We start from the raw sequence: 18,961 nt of genomic DNA, 5'->3' as shown, positions 1-18,961 counted from the left end.
TATCTGTACAAACAATAGTACGCAAGTATAAACACCATGGGACCACGCAGCCGTCATACCGCTCAGGAAGGAGACGCGTTCTGTCTCCTAGAGATGAACGTACTTTGGTGTGAAAAGTGCAAATCAATCCCAGTACAACAGCGAAGGACCTTGTGAAGATGCTGGAGCAAACAGGTACAAAAGTATCTATATCCACAGTAAAACGAGTCCTATATCAACATAACCTGAAAGGCCACTCAGCAAAGAAGAATCCACTGCTCCAAAACCGCCATAAAAAAGCCAGACTACAGTTTGCAACTGGACATGGGTACAAAGATCGTACTTTTTGGAGAAATGTCCTCTGGTCTGATGAAACTGTTTCGCCATAATGACCATCGTTATGTTTGTAGGAAAAAGGGGGAGGCTTGCAAGCCGAAGAACACCATCCCAACCGTGAAGCACAGGGGTGGCAGCATCATGTTGTGGGGGTGCTTTGCTGCAGGAGAGACTGGTGCACTTCACAAAATAGATGGTATCATGAGGTAAGAAAATTATGTGGATATATTGAAGCAACATCTCAAGACATCAGTCAGGAAGTTAAAGCTTGGTTGCAAATGGGTCTTCCAAATGGACAATGACCCCAAGCATACTTCCAAAGTTGTGGCAAAATGGATTATGGACAACAAAGTCAAGGTATTGGAGTGGCCATCACAAAGCCCTGACCTCAATCCTATAGAACATTTGTAGGCAGGACTGAAAAAGCATGTGCGAGCAAGGAGGCCTACAAACCTGATTCAGTTACAACAGCTCTGTCAGAAGGAATGGGCCAAAATTCACCCAACGTATTGTGGGAAGCTTGTAAAAGGCTACCGGAAAGGTTTGACCCAAGTTAAACAATTTAAAGGTAATGCTACCAAATACTAATTGAGTGTATGTAAGCTTCTGACGCACTGGGAAAGTGATAAAATAGCAGTGTGCAGGTTTGTCTTATCTTTTTTAAAGAATATTAAAAACATAACAAACTTCAAGTACAAATGAATCAAGTGAGTGCTGGCCCCTATTTTTCATTTTGATGAGTATTGGTTCTATGACAGACAAAGCTAAGGGCCCAGCATCACCATGATAAACCAGTCCAGTCCTCCTTTCTGCTCAGTAAGCAGTTCTGTTATAGACTAAGCAAACGAGACATAGAGAAGATTAAATCTCCTTACACAGTGTTAGTTACAACAAAATGGTCTGGGTTGCAGTGCAGTCTCAGGATGTGTCTGAAATAGTACCCCTATTCCCTATTATAGTGCACTACTTTTATGGGCCCTGTTCAAAAGTGGTGCACTAAATAGGGAATAGGGTGCCATTTGGGACACACCCAGACTCAGTGACATGATGAGTGTGGATGGAGGGAGAGAAAAAAAAGACGGAAGATAAAAGCAAGAGCAATTCTATGTGTGTCATCAGTCCACAGCGTTAGCAAGCTTACACTGAGGAAGCCCCCAGGAGAACTGCCATTATCTGCCTGTGCACTGGAAAGAAGAAAATGGCACACTCTCCTCTTCTCGCTCTCTCTTGTTATAAATGACTGCAGTGCTCCAGTCTAGATAGAACAATGTCTCTCAGACTCAGTCAGTGGTCCAACACTTCGGGCACAGAATCTCACAGCAACAAACACTATTATATTCAGATTGAATGTAGCTAATGCACCTCCTCGGTAACCCAAAGCTTTTTAAACATTTTAGATGATAACAGTAAGAATGATAAGAACGAAGTCGTTCTTTCTTAGAAGGAAAATAATAACTTATATGTACAATCTATATTTATGTTTTAGATTACAATAATAACAATAGGAAAAGATGTTGCTCTTTTACCAGGGAAACCTGTTCTGGAATGCGACTCGCACTGTTCATCATCTTCTGTATCTTCCAAAAATGACTTCATAAAGAAAAAGAGCACCCTAAATTCCCTAAAATAGACTGCAGGAATTCAGGGGGAAAGTTGCCTATTGTACATCATGAACTAACTGGAATAGGTTGGACTGTCTTGGATCTTGTTTACATTTTCCCTACAATGCTTTAATTGATATATGGAGGTGATGTGTATTTTGTCCCAAATGACACCCTATTCCCTATATAGTGCACTACTTTCAACCAGGGCCCATACGCCTCTGGTCAAAAGTAGTGCACTATATAGGGAATAGGGTGCCATTTGGGACATACAAAATGAGTCAATAGGTTCTACCTTGTCAAGTCCTCTAAAGGTTAAATCCTTGACGTTATACAATCAATACGCTGATGTCCTATACAGTCAAGTTTACACTCCACGCCGTACAGCACAATCAGATAACATAAGTCCCTATGGTATAGACCACTTTGAGGTACTGTATGCAGGTATAGTATTTCCTTTCAGCTCCTAGTGGAGGAGAGGGCCTCGTATGCAGGTATAGCTAGCTATGAAACATACAGATTACACAAACTCCTATGATATAGCCTAGACCACTTTATGGTGCTGTATAGTGTTTACAGGTAGCTAGCTATGAAACATTTACACACATCCTTTAGAAAAGGGGTGGGCAACATTGATGGGTAAACATTTTAGTGGCCCCACTCTTGGAAGCGGAGAGAATGTTTTTACGTTTTAAAGCAAGTTTGCTGCAATTCTACACATTTTGCCATGGGGCGGAGAGAAGATTTTGCACTTTTATAACAAATTTGCTGTAATTCTACACATTTTTCCATAGGGTGGAGATGAACGTTTGCCATTTTTAATATTATATCTGAGTGAGACTGACTAACAAAATCAATGGCGGCCCCACAGCATGCAATTCGACAATCATAACAAGTTTAGATAGCTGGCCGCAAAACTAACTTATCAATCTAAAAAATGTTAGCTGACATGGGCTAATTGACCTACTATCAGTGACGTACATAACATGAGAAAAACTTCTGATGCACAACCAATTTTCGAAATTGCACCTTGTGTATTCTACTATTCTAACTCGCAACAGTATTTTTTTGGTTGGGGGGATTAATCCCTGCTTTAGAGGCAGGCAGTGCAGTAGCTAGCATAGCTCTACAAAGCTCCATGAAGTCTCAGCTCTGTAGGGAAATCTGAAACCCAGAGCACATGGCTGAACCCAGAGGATCATAGAGTGAGGTTAGTAGGGTTTAGGATGGGTAACAAACAGAGGGTGAAATGGGAGCACAGATGGAGGAGTGTGGGAGGTGGGCAGGTCCTCTCCTGGAGGGTCCTCCTTTACAGTACACAGCACAGAGTACTAATGGGCTGGTCAAAAGTAGTGCACTATAAAGGGAATAAGGTGCCATTTGGGACATAGAATATACACGGCAGAATGCTCTCACACACTCCCTTCTCAGAAACAACACCACTACTGTGCTGTATAACCACCGATGTACAGGAATCGCTCAAATGAAAATCACCTCTCAATAGGTATTCAAGGAATATTTCATCACCTGCTTGAAAACCTTCAGTCAGAACCACCAGATATCCATCTACAGCTGTTTGTTTAATAGCCATCCAACATCACAGAACACCGTGCGCAAGAACAGGACAAAAACGAAGAAAGACTGAGAAAAATAAATAAATAAATCAAATAGAAGTGCTATTTCATTCGGCGGCAAGCCGGGGTCACAGAGACAGAGAGAAAAGAGGAAATAGTAGAAGTGCTCTAGGTAGTAACTCTTTGTGTGAAAGATAGGCCTGCCAGCACAGCTCTGCAGTCCTATGAATTAAGCAGCCCAGCCTATCCCTGCCCGCTGCACTGTGCCCTGGCTGCCCCTGCTCCCCCTTCCCTCTCCATCCCCATCCACACAATGCTAGTCCTGCCTGTTAGGATGATTTGCCACTTCATTACTAATTGATAATCGCCGGAGAGAAACGCTCATTAGACTGTGAGTGCTGAATACTGCATCTCCATGCTGCCATTTCCAGCCACCCATAATGACTATAGTGACGTTGGCGAAACACTCTGGCTTTGAGTTATGGCTCATCTATTTCACAGAGAATAGGCAAGTCCTCAGTCCGTAAGCGGAGCCTGTCTGGGAGGAAGCATTCAAGAGATATTCAGGGGCGGGACCGTCTGAAAAACGAGCACTGTTTTAGGGGAAGTACGAGGCATTATACTTAACTTGAAACGATCACGCAGTTCAAAGTGTCGAGTCGGCAAAGACTCAAGTTAACATCAAGCGTGAATATTCATGAATCTCCATCAATAACTTTAAATGACCCAAAACAGGGCATAATACATGATGACAAAGTACTATTTTGGTGCTTTTCCATTGGGACTTACCCCCACACCAGTGGGCCACCAGTGTTTTATGTTAATATATGTCTAGTGTTATTGTGTTTCTGTCAGGAGAGTGACTCTAAAGACTTGTGGCGAGCAGAACCAACAACCTCCGCATCATTCAAGACTGTTGGTTTGTGAGAAGGTGTTCAAGTTCACACCTAGCCATTGTTATGTAAAGGCTAGCTGATAAGTACCCAGAGCGTTGCCTTGGCTCCCAGTTAGAGCAGGTTTGCCGGAGCTTTGGCCCAGTGAGATACGGGTGCCAACCCGCATTAGATAGAAAACGGACAGTCTAAGCTTTTGGGTAAAACACTGGGGTAAATCCTCAAAGGAAATGTGGCACGTGAAACATGGAATAAAATTGTAAGAAGTGTGTACATTCCTCCTCATACATCTCAGTGATTGGACAAAACAGTGCATTTTACATTTAGGTCAGTTAGTGAGTGCATTCAACTAAGGTAGCTAAGACAACAACAGATCACAGTCATTGCAAGTAAAACCTTCCTAAAAAAATGCAGCTATCCCTGAGAAGGTGCAGGTGAAGCCTCCCAATTCATTAGTGGCAATGCAGAGCCCATCAACCAGCCCTAAGTAGAAATAACCAGCCTGGGAGTTAGGAGTAGGACTTAGACTAGGCTTTATCTTCAATCAGATGTGACTGGGCAGCACGGTGCCTCCCCGTTCGTCCCTTACAAAGCAGAGCCAACCAATCAGCCATAAGTATCAACCAGGCCTAGAGTACATCTCCAATCAGATGTGACTGAAGAGACATACAGTACATCTCACTGATTGGATGGCACAGTGCAGGTCCCCGGCAACGCAGAGCCAACCTAAATAAGACCAGGAGTGAAGGAGGCTAAGCTACATCTCCAATCAGACATGACCAAAGAGACATCCCACATTATGTCTGCTCATGCACTACTTAACTTTACAACCCTCTGGGTCCCACAGCACTGCAGCAGCCTGCTGGAATAATATTCTGTAATTGTTATTGACATATTGTGGGTAGGAGACAATAAGAGAGAAAGAGAGCACCATTCCCCCTCCCCACTCCAAACTTAACAGCCCGAAATAGGCTAGTCGTGTCCTGGTACTTAAGAGACGCTGAGCCTCTCCACTGTAGCTCTCTCTGGTTGGCGTAGAAGCAGACACTAGCCAAGTCAAGAGGGATGCATGCAACACAGCCAGAGAAATAGAAGTCTCACATTAACATCAGAGGATAGTGGACCTCCTTAGCCCCCCATTTAATAACTGATAATGCCATACTAACGAGCGTAACAAATGCCATGAAGTGTACAAATGAATATATATTACATATTGACCCCATCTTGACATATGCTGTGCTATCTCAAGATATGGGTATCACAAATGGTGAGTCAGTTTTTCCAAAAGTAGTTTTGCATTACATTTTGCTGATACTGATATATTATCTATTACATGAGGAATACAAAACTGAAAAGTTCATTTGTGTCTTGTATTTCCCCTAGGCCTACTTCCAAGGCTTTAAACATCTCATACTGCACATACAGTAGTGTACATGCATATTTCTTCATACTGGATGAACTCTAGTAGACAGTAGGGCTGGGAATCGCCAGGGACCTCACAATACGATATTATCACAATACTTATCACGATACTTAGGTGCTGATACGATATGTATTGCAATTCTCATGATTCTATCTGTATTACGATTTGATAATGTGATTTTATTGCACTTCGATGATCCAAAAATATTGCTCACCAAATGTCTGCTGCAGAGGGACAAGAGCGAGCCATGAGAAAACGAGTTTTGATAAATTATGGAAATAAAAGAGCTGAAAACAAATTGGCTCCCAATTTAATTTGATTTAATATTTTTTTTGTAATTTTTACCCCCTTTTCTCCCCAATTTTGTGATTAAGATCCTCTCTCATCACTGCAACTCCCCAACAGGCTCGGAAGAGGCGAAGGTCGAGTCATCCGTCCTACGAAACACGACCTGTCAAGCCGCACTTCTACACCTGCTCGCTTAACCCGGAAGCCAGCTGCACCAATGTGTTGGAGGAAATACTGTTCAACTGACGACCGAAGTCAGGGTGGAGGAACGTGATGATTCAAGTATAGCCCCCCCGGCCAAACCCTCCCCTAACCAGGACGATGCTTGGCCAATTGTTCGCCTCCCTTTGGGACTCCCGGTCACGGCCGGTGATTGAACCCCAGGCTGAAATGATGCCGCAACACTGCGATGCAGTGCCTTAGACCTCTGTGCCACACAGGAGACCCAGCTCCCTATTTAAAAATAAGATGGAGAACAAGCTATGAAGGAAAAATACTGGAGTTTTGGTGCAGATACAGCCAAATAGCACACGAATAATACTGCAAAATTGTCAAAACAATACGATACGATATATCGTCAAAAATAATATCCGATATGTAACTGTCTCGATTTTTTCCCCTATCACTAGCAGACAGTGTCCTATCTTCTTACATAACACCTTGTCATCTCTTCCTGTGTTATTACATATAACAATGTTACTACACATACACTTATATAATGTTACTACACACAGAGGCAACAGTAACTAACAATCCTGGCTGTTATGGAGTAGGGGTGAGGGGAGGAGGCAGTGAGCTGCATGGTTATCTGTGCTACGTGTGTGTGTGTACGCATGTGTGAGAGAGAGAGAGACTCTGCCAGGTTATCTGGTCTGCCTCAGGCCTTCCCTGTTCTGTTCTGTACCTTTCATCTCTCCCATGTCCAGGGTCTTGCCCAGCTGTTCCAGGAGGTCGGCGCGAGCCGCGTTTTTCTTGTGCTTCTTGCCGTCGTAGTGCTGCTGCGCCATGCCCGGATTGTTGAACCAGGCGTTGCATAGCTGGCAGTAGCGGTCCGAGTCCCTGCGCTGCCGAGGAGAGGTCACTGGGGTCGTTTCTGGGGAGCTTTTCACCGGACTAGGCGGAGCCTCTGATTGGACAGAAAAACAGGAAACACAAACAGGGGAGTTCACATCAACATTGCTCTGCTGTTTGACAACACTCTCTCGACCAAAACACAGACTGATGTGTTTTTTTGTTGTTGATCCGTCAGCTAAAAAAAGGCCTAGGAACAAAACTTAAGGAAGAAAACAAAGGTTGGTAAAGGAACAAGCTTTCTTGCCAGGAGGCAAAATGTGAGACATGAAATGAGAGCTGATCACTTTGGCTCTGGCTATTCCTATTCGACCCCCACCAATAACAAGCTGTTAACTCCATCCCAAGCATGAAGAAGAAATCCTAAATCAAACTTGGCAACTGGAAAAAAATACCCTGCTCTACTTAATGTTGACTTCTTGTGTACAATGTGCCTTCATGCATGGATGCAACCATTAACCCTGAACAAACATCAGATCGCGCAGCGCTACATTTTCCGACATAGGATTTCGCTATCAAGTCAACCAGTTTTAACACTTGGCCCACCCTTCATAAGTGAACATTTACAAAAGTCCCGTTAGAAAGCATCAGATCACATTACGGACCACTGTGAGGCAGTCAGCATCTCCAAGTGGCATCTCTCGTGAGCGTCATGGCCAGTCAGGACAGAGTTGCAGTGCAGAAACACAAATGTCAGCACCATGTTCTTTAGCCATGCTGTTAATAATGATATGCTACAGTATAGCAATTCATGCTCATCTTCAAGTCAGAACTTTTACAGTGAAGACTGGCAGGTCATGGATATGTACACTGCAGTATAGAACTGGTAGCATTCCTATAGAATATTAGCTTAAAAAAGTAGCACTCAAAGACCCCTTTGATATTATAAACTACCAGCTGTTTAAATATAGTATCAGGAAGTTAAAAACTGGGGCACTGAAAACAATAGAAAAGGTGGTGTAGGAAAAAGCTTTTGATCTGGAGGGGCTACAATCGCACTGTTATATTTCTCACAGTTTTGTCACTTCTAGGCCTTAAAGAAACATATGAGTTGATAACAAAGCCTTTGCTTTAGACAGCATATAATTCAGGCAATTAACTGCTGCAGCAGAAAAGGGGATGACAGCATGTAATTAAGTGGCTGTAGGAGTTGAAAATCAAAGAGTGTGAAATGTATATCATTTGTGGGGGATGATAATGATGATGATGTTAGTAGAGCCGGGGAACAAAGGAGAACCACAAAACATATTAATTTCAAGAAGAGATATCATTTTCATAAACATGGCAAAGCATTTTCCCTCTTTTCTTTTAGTGTTACTCAAACAGACATGCTGATTCCTAACATATATTGTCTCTGTGTCTTTCAGCTTCCTTTCACATAATCTAAGAGAAGTGCGTCCCTCGTGTATTGGGATTCTAGTTTCTCCTTTTAGGGAAACTGAAACACCCCCCTGCTTACGTACATTTGAATGCTTGGAATGTTTTGTTCTGTGACATGCGTTAATTAAAGCCCCTAGTTTCTACTCCTGTTTCACGTCCTGTCCTTATATTAGTTGTATAAGTAATACAATGTCCTATACAACAAAATTGGCGACGAGGAAGAAACGTTCTCACATTGGTGTTCATTATTTTCAGGAGAAAGTCTCAGTAAAAAAAACGAATAATTGCTGTAGAAAGACGCAAAGAAAACATGGAGCAAGCCAGTCAAGAGTGATGCTACAGTAGCTAGCCTGGAGGGAGAAGAAGAGTTTTGCTGTGGGAGAAAGTGTAATCGCTGTGAGTGAAAAGAAGAAAAAAAAGGCAGGGAGTGAGGGACCGTCTAAAAAGTGTGAGAAGCAAAAACTGAAAACGTCTGCACTGGTTAAAACAATGGAGTTCTTACACAGAACGTTTTGACTGAAGAGAAATGAAAGAATGAGTAGTTGTGCCAACATCTTTGACTGTTATGGGAGGAAAACCCTGGTGATAAATCATATGATGAAATTGTGGCTACCTTAAAAGGACATTATTCTCCCAAACTACTGATCACCGCAGAGAGATTCAGATTTCATACGAGAAATCAAGAGGAGGGGGAGTCAATCTCATAATTTGTGGCTGTATTGAAACAGTTAAACAAACACTGTGAATTTGGGCGATCACTGAGTGACACTATACGTGATAGGTTAGTGTGTGGAATGCGCAGCGAGGCAATTCAGAAACGCTTTCTGATTGAGAGCAACTTAACATTGCAGAGTGCAATAGAAGTGAGTACGTCAATGGAAATGGCAAATAAAGACACACAGCAGCCAAGAGCAGAAGGTGTCTATGGATTTTTTTAACAACGCAGTAGGTGGCAAGCCATGCTATCACTGTGGGAAAGCAGGTCACCAAGCAGAGGAGTGTTGGTGCATGTAAAAACGTGTATTTAAAAACAAAAATACACAATCAAACAAAAGTACTGAACAAAGGAAAAGCGACTTCAGGAAGTACAAAAAGAAAGTGCATAAAATCACACAGAGGATGAACAAAGTGATAGCCTGTCTGAAGGGGAAGAATCCTGGACATGGATACTGGATGACTCCGCTGCTGGATGGAAAAGCAGTAGGGATGCGAATGGACGCTGGAGCAGTCGTATCTTTTCTCTCTGAGGCCGTACACAAGGAGAAACTACATCACCTCACACCACAGCCCGTGAAGATGACACTGAAAACATACACTGGTGAGACTGTTCCAGTGAGAGGAAGCATGATAGTTACAGTGGAGCTCAACAAACAGAAGGTAAAGCTACCACTCTACATTGTGAAAGGCAACCATCGAGCTTTGCAAGGACACACATGGCTGGAAAAGATCAAACTAAACTGGCAGGACATTCACATGGTTGGAGGACACAAACCTACAAGGGATATTGAGAAAACACGCAGATGTGTTCAATGGAGAACTTGGCAGTATGAAAAACATAACATTTAAAGGACCATGAAACCAGACAGCAAGCCAAAATGCTTCAAAGCTAGACCTGTCCCATACGCCATGAAACCATAAGTTGAAACTGAGCCAAACAGGCTAGTCGAGAGTGGAGTATTACATCCAGTGAATGTTAGTGAGAGGGCTACACTCGTCGTTCCAGTCATGAAAAAAGATGGATCATTCAGACTCTGTGGCGATTTCAAAGTTACCGTTAACCGTATCTGACTGCTGAAAAATATCCACTCACCCTCATTGACAACCTCTTTTCTGGTTTAGCTAGAGAACAGAAATTCAGTAAGATAGACTTATGTCAGGCCTATCTACAGACGCATGTTGTGACCAAGAGTCACAAGAACTGTGGACTATAGTGACTCACAAAGGACTGTACAGGTACCAGAGGCTTCCTTTTGGAATCACCTCAGCTCCGGCCTTGTTTCAGAGAGCTGTGGAACAGATACTGAGCAGGCTCACCAGGTTCCCATTGTTACCTCGATGATCTACTAATCACTGGCAAAGATGGGTAGGAGCACCTGAGAAACTTGGACACTACACTACAGAGACTGGAGGAGTACGGTCGCAGGGTCCAGAAGGACAAATGCAAGTTTTCCCGGCCTGTTGAATATCTGGGCCACGTCATTGACAGTTCGGGGTTCCACAAGGCACCATCAAAGGTGAAGGCCGTCGCGGAAGCTCCATCCCCACGGAACGTGAATCATTCTTAGGACTACTGGCGTGCTACGCAAAGTGTATGCCGAACCTAGCTAACATGCTAAAGCCACCACATTAACTTTTGAACAAAACCAAACCTTGGAAGTGGACAGATGTGAGGAGGCTTTCAAGAAAGAGAAAACATAGGCCTCCCGGGTGGCGCAGTGGTCTAGGGCACTGCATCGCAGTGCTAACTGCGCCACCAGAGTCTCTGGGTTCGCGCCCAGGCTCTGTCGCAGCCGGCCGCGACCGGGAGGTCCGTGGGGCGACGCACAATTAGCATAGCGTCGTCCGGGTTAGGGAGGGTTGGGCCGGTAGCGATATCCTTGTCTCATCGCGCTCCAGCGACTCCTGTGGCGGGCCGGGCGCAGTGCGCGCCAACCAAGGGGGCCAGGTACACGGTGTTTCCTCCGACACATTGGTGCGGCTGGCTTCCGGGTTGGAGGCGCGCTGTGTTAAGAAGCAGTACGGCTGGTTGGGTTGTGCTTCGGAGGACGCATGGCTTTCGACCTTCGTCTCTCCCGAGCCCGTACGGGAGTTGTAGCGATGAGACAAGGTAGTAATTACTAGCGATTGGATACCACGAAAATTGGGGAGAAAATGGGATAAAAAAGAAAAAAAAGAAGAAAAAAAAAGAAAAAAAAAGAAAGAGAAAACAGCCTTAGCTCAGTCAGAGGCCCTAACCCACTTCTACCCCAACTTGATATTACAGTTGGCATGTGACACATCGCCTTATGGTACTGGTGCTGTTGTCTCATACATCATGCCATCAGGTGCAGAGAGGTCAATTACTTTCGCATCAGGGACCGTCTGCAATGCAGAGTCCTCTCAAGGTTTATCTTACCTGTCACACACACTGAGCCCTCTCAGGCTGAAATCTTCTACTTCGAGGAAGTGATAAATGCCCCAGTTACGTCCGTCCAAGTGAAAAAGTTGACCCACACCGATCCAGTTATTTCTCGCCAGAAAGGGTGACACAGTTTAGTCTGGAAGCTTGCTATGGGGCTTTTGAGTTATCATACCGCCACCACTGAGAAGGCAGGTGCTTGAAGAACTCCATCCAGGGCAGTGTGGCATGGTGCAAATGAAGGAGATTGCACGCAGCTACTTTAGGTGGCCAGATTTGGACGCAGCTATCGAAGACAAGGCCAAGTCATGGTCCGCATGTCAAAAGATGAGGAACATAACTCAGCTAGCGCCACTACACCCATGGGACTTCCCAGAGGAGCCTTAGCAGCAAGTCCACATAGACTAAGCTGGCCCACCCCAAAACACCTTCCTGTTGCACCCCCCATGCTACATGCTACAACCAAAGTGAGACCTCCAAAGACTTAACAGGTTGTACAGACACAACAGAGAGCGCAGGTGGAGAGACGGAGCAAAGCAAAAGACAGAAGCTTCAGAGCTGGAGAGAGAGTTATTGCTCGGAACTACTGCAATGGTCCAAAGTGGAAACCAGCAACAGTGGTCGCACAAACAGGTCCTGTGTCCTAGATAGCTCACACATCGGAGGACACGTGGATCAACTGTTGCCAAGAACCAACCTCAGAGATGACGCATGTCAAGTGACAAACCCAGATCAGCTACTGGAGACCTAACATGATTACGAGCCATCACCTGAACATCCACTGCAGCAACCTACAAATTTGGAAAGCCAGAGCGCCTACTCAGGGTACTGTTGGGCACCAGTCTGGGCATACACCATCACCACTCAGAGACAATGTGACTGTAGACTCACCTGTACGTCGTCATTATCCTGCAAGAGAAAGACAACCCCCTGAAAGGTTGAACATTTATTTCAGAGACTAACCTATGACATTGGGGCAGAATACACCCAGTGTTATGTCTGGGAACAGAGGCAGGTTTTTTTTTGGGGGGGGGGGTTTAAGGACCACGCTCTCTCACTCACTCGCTCACTCACTCACTCACTCACTCACTCACTCACTCACTCACTCACTCACTCACTCACTCACTCACTCACTCACTCACTCACTCACTCACTCACTCACTCACTCACTCACTCACTCACTCACTCACTCACTCACTCACTCACTCACTCACTGGAGAAGGATGCATGTGTATGTTTTCCCCACGCACAGTGAGGAAGATGGTTCGAGAAGCAAAGGAAAATCCAAGGGCCACAGTTAGAGAATTACCAAACTTAGTCGCACCTTGGGGTCTACAAATGTACAATTAGACGCCACCTCCATGCCAATAGGCTCTTTGGAAGGGTTGCCAGAACAAAAGCCTTTATTGAGCATAACCAACATTTAAACGCCAGGAGTTAAACGGCTAACCGGCATTGGGACGTAGATTAGAACTAGGTGTTATTGTCAGATGAGACGGAAATAGAGCCATTTGGCCATAAAAATCAGCAGTGGGTTTGGCGTCGAAAGAAGGATACATGTGAAGAAAACCAACTACTGTAAAATATGGTGGTGGATCTTTGATGTTACGGGTTTGTTTTGCTTCCACTGATCCTGGGGCCCTTATTAAGTACAATGGCATCATGAACTTTTCCAAGTACCAGGACATTTTAGCCAAAAACCTGGTTGCCTCTGCCAGGAGGTTGAAACTTGGCCGGGTCTTCCAGCAAGACAATAACCCCAAGCACACATCAAAATCCACAAAGAAATTGTTAATTGGCAACAATTAACTTGAACCCAATTGAAAACCTGTGGTTTGAATTGAAGAGAGCAGTCCATACGTGCAGATCAAAGGTTCTGGTTTAAGATCCCTCCCAATGTGTTCTCCAATCTCACTAAACATGATAGAAAAAGGCTCAGTGCCATTATCCTTCAAGAAGAGGGTGCACAAAGTAATGAAAACAGGGGTGCCAATCATTTTGACACCGATCTTAATTTTTTAAATAAAAGATTACTTGTTAAATAAAATGTATTTCTCTGAGCAGTTGTGTTAGTGTAAAATAATATAATATCCCCATTTGCATACAATATAGCTCAGTGTTAATATTATTTATTTAATACAGTCTTTTTTCTCATCATTATCAATAATGGAGGTGGCTGAAGCTAAGAATCTACAATCAAACTCTGTTTTCTACCATGGTATCATCATCATGCTGATATTCATAGCTTGTGAAGTTATCAGCATTTGTCCTGTCAACCATTTCCTGAATAATTTATAAAGGGCAGCTCTTTATGTCATTAATAATTGTGGCTGTGACATTTACAGTACCCACTAGGCTACCAAACAAAAACACTCAGATCCCCAAGGCACATTTCATAAATGCTAATTATTGTCATTAGACTCTTCAGGTTGGTTTAAAGTTTAAGTAGCAAGTGTACAAGAGAGATGAATTGCATGACACTTTGGGTCAACAAGGCCGGCTTTTCCTCTTGACAACCCAAATAACTTCTGAGATTGGCATTTTGGTCAAATGCCATTCGGAAGGAAAGAATAACTGCCAAAATGTGTCAGTTATTATTTTTGTGACAGGAGCCTAATGTGCTAACCAGTTGAACTATAAAATGTACAGCCTGGGCAGAGGCGCTGGGCAAAGGCGCCTGAGTGGTTTTGACTGTGTCTGCTTGTTGTTACACCACGGATATCAACCTCCCCCAGCAGCAGTGACATGTTACAGTATCGACTGAGCTGCTCTGAGGTTTAGGGAAAACATCTATCAAATTCAGGCTCAGGGAAAAGGTTGTAGTTTTTGGACTGAAAATAAATAAAGTAATTTTTTCGGTCAAATCTAGGGCAGTGGTTCTTTATTTAGCCTCTGATCATTTTGAAGGTAGATGCATGCTCCTGCATTAAAATGAACTCTATGAGGAAGTATTGTATCAGTAAGTGTAACTCTATTGTGAAGATGAAAACATTTACAAGAGATATTAGTCAATGAGTGAATAATTGACAGAAAGCATTTACTATTGTGATCTTAGTTAGTAGTGATGTATAGAAACTGTATGTTGATTCCAGTCCTGGTTAGACTAAGAAGCAGGAAATAAAACACAGAATGCTAATAAACCTTTGATAGGAATATTTATCCTACATTTTCATAAATTACTAGAACAACTTCATAATTCATGCTTACTGGATGCAAATAAGCAATGGGGGAAATTAAGCTATCCACTGTGACAACAGGACCCTATCAAAGGGTCATCCAAAATGGCACCCTATTCCCCCTATTCCCTGTATAGTGCACTTATTTTGACCAGGGCCCATAGCGTATTCTCTTTGCCAGTCAACAAAGTAGCTGTCCTTTGCTGCAAAGGTCACGAGTCCATCTTCTTAACGGTGTTATACCCTCCTCTGCCTGCTGTTTTCTCCTCTCCATTTGTTTTTTTAATCCCAAGGACCTATACATATCTCTCTGCTCTGGAGAATGGATGGCTGTGCAGTTATTTAGTCTGGGATCTCTCACAGAACAATGCAGAACAGTTATCACACCCCAAAAAAGGGTGAATGATGAATGGGACTGGGGCCACCCCCAGTGAGGATAAAGACTTTAGGTATAAATAGGTGGCTGCTATTTTAATTAATGGGTTGTCTGGATGACACAGGACTGGTGGTTATTAAGAGTAAGCTATAAGGCTCGGATGTGCATTTTGGGTTGTCATTCTCATTGCTGTGATTACAGTGGGCTACAGAGAGCAACCTAAAGTAAAATGACTGTGATAATGGCTAATGGTGGAGGCTTTGTTTGCCCCATGGGCCCTGGTCAAAAGTAGCGCACTATATAGGGAATCAGCTGCCATTTGGGACACACTGCCGCAAGGTAACAAGGAAAGCATATAATGAGAGTGGGAAGTAACAGGGGGACTCAATAAAAAAGAAGCAGTGCATTTGGAGCAGGTAGGGGGCAAGCAGAAGAACTAATATAAAATTGTCAAAATTCTCTCGAAATACTGCCATCCTTTTTTTCCCACTTCATCCCCTCGCCACTTTGCTTTCTTTCCATCTTTCAGTCATTCACATGAGTATTTTCTGAAGGATCGACAGTACCTTGTTTACCTGTGTGAACAAAGGAAGTGTCAGTCATATCTTTCCTCAAATTCTTTCTGCAGTAAACACAGCTCAGACTGACACTCACTGTCATTAGATTTGAGACTTAAAGTTTTTATATCATTTGTTATCACCTCTGAAAAAGTGGTGGCTGGGGAAAACATTTGCATTTTAGGAAATGTGTCAAATACCTTTTTTTTGTAATCAGACAGCAGTAGAGCAAAACTGATGGATGTCATTCATTATCATCAAGTAACATTTAAACTCAGTTTTACACAATTCCTGACATTTAACCCTAGTAAAAATTCCCTGTCTTAGGTCAGTTAGGATCACCACTTTATTTTAAGAATGTGAAATGTCAGAATAATAGTAGAGAGAATTATTTCTTTCAGCTTTTATTTCTTTCATCACATTCCCAGTTGGTCAGAAGTTTACATACACTCACAATTAGTATTTGGTAGCATTGCCTTTAAATTGTTTTACTTGGGTCAAACGTTTCGGGTAACCTTCCACAAGCTTCCCACAATAAGTTGAGTGAATTTTGGCCCATTCCTCCTGACAGAGCTGGTGTAACTGAGTCAGGTTTGTAGGCCTCCTTGTTCGCACACACTTTTTCAGTCCTGCCCACAAATGTTCTATGGGATTGAGGTCAGGGCTTTGTGATGGCCACTCCAATACCTTGACTTTGATGTCCTTAAGCCATTTTGCCACAACTTTGGAAGTATGCTTGGGGTCATTGTCCATTTGGAAGACTAATTTGCGACCAAGCTTTAACTTCCTGACTGATGTCTTGAGATGTTGCTTCAATATGTCCACATAATTTTCTGTCCACATGATGCCATCTATTTTGTGAAGTGCACCAGTCCCTCCTTCAGCAAAGCACCCCTCAACATGATGCTGCCACCCTTGTGCTTCACGGTTGCGATGGTGTTCTTCGGCTTGCAAGCCTCCCCCCTTTTCATCAGACCAGAGGACATTTCTCCAAAAAGTACGATCTTTGTCCCCATGTGCAGTTGCAAACCGTAGTCTGGCTTTTTTATGGTGGTTTTGGAGCAGTGGCTTCTTCCTTGCTGAGTGGCCTTTCGGGTTATGTCGATATAGGACTTGTTTTACTGTGGATATAGATACTTTTGTGCCTGTTTCCTCCAGCACCTTCACAAGGTCCTTTGCTCTTGTACTGGGATTGATTTGCACTTTTCGCACCAAAGTACGTTCATCTCTAGGAGACAGAACGCGTCTCCTTCCTGAGCGGTATGATGGCTGCGTGGTCCCATGGTGTTTATACTTGCGTACTATTGTTTGTACAGATGAACGTGGTAGCTTCAGGCGTTTGGAAATTGCTCCCAAGGATGAACCAGACTTGTGGAGGTCTACAATTTTTTTTCTGAGGTCTTGGCTGATTTCTTTTGATTTTCCCATGATGTCAAGTAAAGAGTTACTGAGTTAGAAGGTAGGCCACGAAATACATCCACAGGTACACCTCCAATTGACTCAAATTATGTCAATTAGCCTATATATCAGAAGCTTCTAAAGCCATGAAATAATTTTCTGGAATTTTCCAAGCTGTTTAAAGGCACAGTCAACTTAGTGTATGTAAACTTCTGACCCACTGGAATTGTGATACAGTGAATTATAAGTGAAATAATCCGTCTGTAAACAATTGTTGGAAAAATGACTTGTGTCTTGCACAAATTAGATATCCTAACTGACTTGCCAAAACTATAGTTTGTTAACAAGAAATTTGTGGAGTGGTTGAAAAACAAGTTTTAATGACCACCTAGGTGTATGTAAACTTCTGACTTCAACTGTATCAAGAGAGAGAGAGAGAGAGAGATATATATATATTTATATTTATAATAATATATATAAATAAATTACCAATAAATTTGTCATTTATTTTTCAGGTACAGTATGCAAATAACCCAAATGGCTAAGGATGCTAAACTCATGCTGCATTTCATTTGAAGCAAAGGCCAACTAATATCTTCATCCTCTTTATGGTATAGCTTTAGTGTCCAATAGGAAAATAACCACCTTTTGCTTCATATAAAAACAGGATATTGAACAGCATTCAGAGCACACATATACAGTGCAGTCTTATTCAGAATTAATAGTTAGAAATCTGTTGAGATTCAGAATCTGTTGGATCAAAAAAGAGAAGGATCAAAGTGTTCTGAAATCCGTGTATTTATCTGTTCCTACAAAACCTTCCCTTCAGGGCTTTCTATCCCCCTCTGCCTTATCCCCCCGTACAGAAGAAAACTAAATATTTTCTCAATACACACTTCCAAGCGGGCGAGACCACTGCAAGCTGTGCAGTCCATGAAAAACAAACCAAACAAACACAACAGCTGTATATTAGACAGAGCCGGTACGGGTTTTCACTCCTCCCTTGTACTTAATTGATGAATTAAGGTCACTAATTAGTAAGGAACTCCCCTCACATTGTTGTCTAGGGGTGAATAAAAAAATACAAACAGCAGACACTAGGTTTTCCATGGAATGAGTTTGACAGCCCCGCTATAAGGGTTTTTAATCTACTACGCGTAAACCATACAGCGCTGCATCCAGGTTCAGATGGTACATTTGCTGGGATCATATACCGTAATGCATCCTGAAGTGTGCAGCAGCAAGCCTTCCCATTAGATGTAATGATGCTAAAACCCAAGGTTATAAACTTCAGAATGTGCTTTCTCAAAATGATTTCACAATTAACTCGAATGAATGCAGCACTTAACCAAATCCAGAGAACATATATTCCAGCATTATGCTGTTGTGGTTCTAGGGAAATGACATTCAAACTATTCTGCTCACTCATTGCCTGCTGGAGCTTGGAGACCGGACAGAAATGTTCAATATAAGCTGGCGACGGTGCTCAGAGAAAGTGATTAGCCATTTGGGATATTACGGGACATAAGAATACTAATGGTGAATTAACCTTTATTCAGAGCTACCCGAGTCAAAAACAGCATTAGCAGAGGCGGAAATTGGACAGCTCAGTGTGCTAACGATTAACCTTAGACTAAAGAAGCATGTAGCAACAGTATATGGGTCAGTGATTATGCACACATATTACCATACAACTAACCATGTCTATGGGAGTTCAGCTAAAAGGGCATAATCATTTATACAGTCATACTTCATCACACACATACCATAAAAGGAGAGGGAATCTAGAGT

At 42.9% G+C, this 18,961-nt stretch overlaps 1 protein-coding gene across 1 annotated transcript in view; it reads right to left on the bottom strand.

The window, feature by feature from the left end:
* Positions 1-18,961, bottom strand: part of LOC139576550 (zinc finger matrin-type protein 4-like) — a 151,134-nt gene that overhangs the window by 34,484 nt on the left and 97,689 nt on the right. Inside the window, exon 5 of the mRNA XM_071402764.1 lies at positions 6,999-7,220. Within this exon, the coding sequence (XP_071258865.1) occupies positions 6,999-7,220 (222 nt within the window). The remainder of the gene's footprint in view (positions 1-6,998; positions 7,221-18,961) is intronic.

The sequence above is a fragment of the Salvelinus alpinus genome, chromosome 5, assembly GCF_045679555.1.
Source record: "Salvelinus alpinus chromosome 5, SLU_Salpinus.1, whole genome shotgun sequence".
Classification (NCBI taxonomy): domain Eukaryota; kingdom Metazoa; phylum Chordata; class Actinopteri; order Salmoniformes; family Salmonidae; genus Salvelinus; species Salvelinus alpinus.
This window is presented reverse-complemented; position numbering and strand designations above follow the sequence as displayed.